This window comes from Octopus bimaculoides, chromosome 1 (assembly GCF_001194135.2).
Source record: "Octopus bimaculoides isolate UCB-OBI-ISO-001 chromosome 1, ASM119413v2, whole genome shotgun sequence".
Taxonomy (NCBI): domain Eukaryota; kingdom Metazoa; phylum Mollusca; class Cephalopoda; order Octopoda; family Octopodidae; genus Octopus; species Octopus bimaculoides.
Genome location: NC_068981.1, coordinates 173,990,277 through 173,996,878, shown reverse-complemented (window position 1 = coordinate 173,996,878; position 6,602 = coordinate 173,990,277). Strand labels below are relative to the sequence as shown.

Sequence of the window (6,602 nt, the reverse complement as noted above, 5' to 3'; positions counted from 1 at the left end):
ATATATATATATATATATATATATAAATACATATATACGACGGGCTTCTTTCAGTTTCCGTCAACCAAATCCACTCACAAGGCTTTGGTCGGCCCGAAGCTATAGTAGAAGACACTTGCCCAAGGTGCCACGCAGTGGGACTGAACCCAGAACCATGTGGTTGGTAAGCAAGCTACTTACCACACAGCCACCCCTGCGCCTACTGTAATGTTGAAAATAATAAAGAATTTAGCAAAATAGCTATGTCCTTATTAAGCTAGTATTTGGAACATAAATTAACATGAAATTTTGATATATGGTTTTAGTTCAAATCACTTTAAAACATGAAGTTTGTATTATAGAACTAGAATCAGTCTTAGATGGGTTGGTATTCAAAGGGTTAATTTAAATAGATTGAACAAGTCTCACCATAATTAGATTTCTTTCTGACTTCACTGTCTGCAGTTCTTTCTCTAATTCTGAAACTTGAAACTTGAGATGAGCCTCAAGGTTTTCCATTTGGTGCCCAAACTGCACCTTTTCCCTGTCTAGCTGTCTGTCTTTCTGTTGCAGTGAGATTACTGTAAAAATGCAATGAATAAGAAATGTCATTCATTGAATCATAAATAAGGCTATGAATTTCAAAACAATTTTATTTTTCAACACTAGAGAAAGACACAGTGTTTTGAAAGACTTCACACGTTTTTTTTTTGTCTTGTAATCTGACTAACAAAGAAACTCACAGCTGGACAAAAGCTCTACAATCCATATTTTGTTCCTGTATCAAGCTGTGTCTTCAAGAACACATATTTAACATTTATTAGTTCTGACCACACCATCATCATCATCATCATTATCGCCGCTGCTGCCACTGCCACCGCCACCATCATCATCATCATCATCATCATCATCATCATTTAAGGTCTGCTTTAAATCAGACGGGAGTCTGGTGCAGATCCCCAGCTTGTCAGCTCTGGTCAGACCATCCAACCCATGGGCAACAGATGTTAAATGATGATGATGATGCATGTATATGTATGTATATATGAATGTATGTACATATAAAACTTAGATAAGCCTAGATATGTTTTGAACTTAGTAGCACCACCAGGAAAAAACCATAACTAGGTCATGTTATATGTCACCATAACCCACTCAAGTAAGTAGTTACTGTTGGACAAAACATATCCAGATATAAGCAATTTGTCTGGTATTACCTGAAGGAATTTGTCTAGGTACTGCTTGAAGGTTAGGGTTTTTTTTTTCTTGATTCCTTTTAACATAAGGTTAAATAATGTAGGGTCGGTTGAGGCAAAATAGTTGCATCATAATGTGTTTATGTGGTTGTAAGTCTGATTTAGTAAGGAGCATATGGTATGAGGTCTCAGCTTTGGATGATTTTTTTAAATTGATGTTAAGATATTTAGGCAATGTTGTTCGTATAGTTTCATTCTGAAGCAGTGTTTTATAGTCAGAGGCTGCTCCTAATGAAAACCCTTTTAGCTGCTTCTTAAGACATGAAGAGATACAGTGTATCTTTCCTAAAACCCGGATATACATAGTAATATAAAACAACAATAATATAAAATCAAATAAAATGACAAAATGAACTTCCTTCTCTTGATAAAGCGGTTACCTTTTTTTTATATATATATGAAATACGTACCAGTAAGACAAAGTAACAGATGGACATAGCAATCTAATCAACCATAGCAGACATAGCAATCTAAACAATCTACAATATATTAACCCTTTAGCATTTAATTCGGTCATATCCGACCCAAACATACCTCCTGTTTTAAGTTCAAACTAACCAGGTCTAGACTCTGATGCCTACCCTACAATGTCTTCCTAAATATAGACAATCACATTATTGAAATCTCACAGCTTCGAGACAATACATGACTAATTCAAAACAATATGAATAAATAAGCTTGGCTTTACATTTGACAGAGTAATTTAAACTCTAAAGGGTTAAAGAAACTTACTTCATTAGCTTGTTCACCAGCTTATGAATTAAAAATAAAGTTAATCATAAAATGAAACTAGAAAAGCACTCGGAGAGCGCAGACATCCGCCAAGCTCATTTTAAGATAGATACGCGAGTAAAATTACTAATAGAGAAATGAAAATAAACTTTGGAAACAGCAACGCCACCATAGGTTATGTGAAAACAATGAATGTGTTTTCAAGAGAGATAATCAAAGAACGTAACATTGTAATACTTCATGTAAAGTAAATATAACAAATGAAAAATCCTTCAAGAATCCATAAAAATTCCCAGATCACTACCAAAATTTCATCATCCTTGTGTCATTACCAACTTTTTCTGCAAGTTTCATCAAATACCATTCACAACTTTTGGAGTTATTTTGCACACAGACGGACAGACAGACAAACCAACACCGATGAAAACATAACCTCCTTCCTTGGCGGAGGTAATAAACTCAGAACAGTGAGTCACAGAACTCAATGCCACAAGGTAATTTACTATAATTCTCTACCATCTTTACCTATCGTACTTTGAATTTCTTTACCAATGGAAATAAGTTCTCAAACAAAGCAACAATGATTATGAAGGAAAAAAACTAATAATTTTCACCTGCTTTCATATGTTCTCTCCGTGCTTCATTCAATTTCTCATCCATTTCAGAGACCTGCTTTACCAATATTTCATCATGAAGCCTTTCTTGGTTTCGCAAAGCTGACAGATTGTAAAAGAGATGCTAAATATTAATTTCAAACTGTAATAGGACTCAAGAAATGTGTGCAAAAAAGAAAAATACATTTCATACCAATAAACTTTAAAATTTAAAGCAACTTAATTCTATGCCATTTATGGACAATTGCAAGGAATATTACAAATTCAGATTCGGTTACATAACATTTATGCTAATTGAGTTTTAAAAGAACAGTTATTATTTTCTGCTTTTTTTTATATCATTAAATTCAGCTGTTGAGAGACTGAATGAATTTTTAGTTTAATTGTAATGTAATTTACAATTGGAAAATCCAGTTTTAATAAATTTTGTGATCCTTCATCTATGCATCTTTAAATAACTTCTAATAAAAAGAAGCTATTGTACTAGAGAATTAGAATAATAACATACAATTAAATTAAAATGATAGGAAACAAGAGATTCCTGAATTAAATATTGATCTAAAATATAAATCACCTCAGCAAAAGAAAGCAATCAACTTTTAATTATAATCCTGTGATAAAATGCGGCTAATTTAGACATACATTACAAGGTTGTCCAGCATAATTATTTAGGTATGGTTTTAATAAAAATATAAATCTAAAAATTTAATTTTCTATATTTACATTTTTTTTAAAACTAATATTTGATCCAGAGAAGAGGAACTATACTCATTACTTTTGCAAAACCTCCCAGACTAGAGAAGTAATTTATATTAAATTTAACTTTTGCAGATTGATGCTAGCAAGTAGAGAAAACATAGACAAGAAGGAAATTCTAAAGAGTTTGTTCGGGGGTGGGGGTGGGGGGTTAAAGTATTTACAACAAAATTTGAGGTGAGAAAGAGTAGAAGTGATAAGAGGAGGATGGACAGGAATGCATCAGATGAGCTTCAGTGGGACAGCTAATTAGCTTAGTAACCATTGCAGATGAGGTAGAAGTACTTGAGAAAATAAAGTGTATATTGGGTCATTCCATCAATAATGTGAATTTTTCAGTTGCATGAACCAAAAGTTGGAGGCAGGGCAGGATAAACTACTTGCATCAACTTGCCATAAAAGCAGGTAGTAATTTTACCTTGTACTTATTCTTAGTGCAAGTTTTGAAGAGGGCAGTTCGATTTTAACAGTTACTTTTTTTCTAAGTTATAATGGAAGTGACAAAGGAGCATATTCGGCGTATTTTGCTTTATGCGTTCAATAAAAGCAACAATGTAACAGAAAGTGTGAGGAATATTAATGCAGTATATGGGGATTGGACAATAAGCATAAGCCAGTGTCAATGGTGGTTCCAGAAATTACAGCCTAAAAGACAAGCCTCATCTTGAAAGATCTGTAGAGCTCGACGAGGAAATCCTGCAAACCTTGTTGGAACAAAATCCCATTGTAACTGTTGAAGAATTAGAGAAGCTTGGATTTGGTCACTCAACCATTCATCGACACCTGCATGCCATCAGAAAAGTCAGCAAATTGGGTCAATGGGTTCCTCACAAACTTTTCGAGTCTGTATGCTCGGCCACATACAGTAAGGATGACATTCCAAAGGCTGGAGCAGTTTCAATGGGAAACGCTGCCCCACCCACTATATGCACCAGATATTGCCCCATCTGATTATCATTTATTCCACAGTCTTCAAAATCATTTGGATGGAAAAAATATGAATTCTGTAGACGAGGTCAGAACAGTACTGGAAGAGTATTTTTCATCAAAGGGGCCTTGCATGTCTGCCAGATAATTGGAAGAGCATTGTAGAAAATGAAGGAGAGTATATTTTAGATTAAAAAAGAACTTTATCGTAATTTTGAAAAATAAAAGAAGTATAAAAAAAATGCATTGCATATGGGATGACCCAACAGGTAAGGAGTGCAACAGGTGGAGATAGTGGTTGCAATAAACTGGTGAGTGAAAGTTTATAAATCCACTGGATAGTGTTTTGGAATGTAGTCTACAGTGTCTTTGCTTGTAGCAGCTGCTTCATCCAAGTATCTTTTACTTGTTTCAGTCATTGAAGAATTTTAGTTGAACAAATCAACCCCAGGTACTTATTCTATCAGTCTCTTTTGCCAAACAGCTAAGTTACAGAGACATAAACACGCAGTGTTTACATCCCTGTAACTTAGCAGTGGTGGAAGACAAACACACACACACACACACACACACACACGCACATACACACACACACACATACACACACACATACAACATGCTTCTTTTAATGTCCACCTACCAAATCCACTCACAAGGCTTTGGTCGACCTGAGGCTATAGTAGAAGAAACCTTCAATGTGCCACACAGTGGGATTGAACCCAGAACCAAACTTGGGAAGCAAACTTCTTACCACAAGGCCAAACTTGTTCTAATGTAAGGTGCACTTGTGCCTCATGGAAGGCCAGTAAATGTTCAAAGCTGAAGAATTTCCAAACCGTGAAAATGAAACCTAAATTTCAAGACATAATTATAGATTACGTTATAATATTTCTTGTTTCAATGAAAATCATCATCTATGGGCATATGCATGGCTTTGTGGTTAAGGAGTTCACTTTATAATTGCATGATTCTGGGTTCAATTCCACTGTGTGACACCTTAGACAAATGTCTATCATAACTCTGATTCAACCAAGCTGGAGTTAAATCACTGGGTAGACAGAAACAGAGTGAAAAGTAAACAGACTTAATTCTGAGCCCAATGCAACACTACCACCAGACCATTGTGCACTTTTAGAAGAGTCCACACTGTTGCAAGCATTCAGACTTAGGTATCTGAGGATGATTTGATATCTTAATAAACTACTTCCTACGTCAACGACCAACATGCTGTGTTTTTTTATTCTTATTCATTCCAGTAGTGACAGATGTCCTCCAACAAAGGTCACTAGCACAAAACATCCTACTTTGACTAAGCCATAAAAATATTTCTAAAACCAGAGTTTCTGTGGTTAAAAAGTTCACTTCCCAACCACAAGGTTTTAAGTTCAGTCTCACTGCATGGCACCTTGGGCAATTGTCTTCTTTCACTACAGCTTTGGGCTAATCAAATCCTTCTGAGTGGGTTTGGTAGATGGAAATTCGATGAATCTTGTCGCACGCGCGTCTGAGTGTGTGTGTGCATGCATGCGTGTATGTGTATATATGTATACATGTATGTATGTGTGTCTATGTATGTCCATGCATGAGTGTTTGTCTCCTTATCTTGACTTTGTGCAAACAGAGTCATTCATTTCCAATCTTCTATGAAAACATGTGCAGCCACAGAGAATTATCATTCATGTAATTTGAGCAAAGGTTTTCAACCAGGGTCCAAATAAGATTTTTTTAGCAAATTGGAGGTCCAAAGCAATATTAATTATTACTTTGGAAACAAGAAAAGTAATAAGATGAGGGTTTGTGACAGGAAGGGCATCCCATCACAGAAAATCTACCTTATCAACAATTTCCATCAAAGAAAATCTGCCTTGTCAACTATTTCCATCTGACACATGCAAACATGGGAAAATGGATGTTAAAACAATCATTATCATCATGATCATACTGTCTTGCTTAAGGAAATTGTACATCATCATCATCATCATCATCATCATCGTTTAACGTCCGCTTTCCATGCTAGCATGGGTTGGACGATTTGACTGAGGACTGGTGAAACCGGATGGCAACACCAGGCTCCAGTCTGATTTGGCAGAGTTTCTACAGCTGGATGCCCTTCCTAACGCCAACCACTCAGAGAGTGTAGTGGGTGCTTTTACGTGTCACCCGCACGAAAACGGCCACGCTCGAAATGGTGTCTTTTATGTGCCACCCGCACAAGCCAGTCCAGGGGCACTGGCAAAACAAACACTTCTAATGAAATGTTGTCATGCACAGACTCCAGAATTATACAGAAATACATATTATCAGTTAGAAGAATTACACAGAAAAACTTGCAAGAGAA

General features: G+C 35.8%; 1 protein-coding gene across 1 annotated transcript in view; it reads right to left on the bottom strand.

Moving 5' to 3' along the window:
- Positions 1-2,679, bottom strand: part of LOC106867671 (coiled-coil alpha-helical rod protein 1) — a 9,443-nt gene extending 6,764 nt beyond the window's left edge. The window contains exons 1-2 of the mRNA XM_014912608.1: positions 2,582-2,679; positions 409-560 (exon numbers count right to left, since the gene is read on the bottom strand). Of these exons, the coding sequence (XP_014768094.1) occupies positions 409-560; positions 2,582-2,627 (198 nt within the window). The 5' untranslated portion in view covers positions 2,628-2,679. The remainder of the gene's footprint in view (positions 1-408; positions 561-2,581) is intronic.
- Between the last annotated feature and the right edge of the window lie 3,923 nt (positions 2,680-6,602).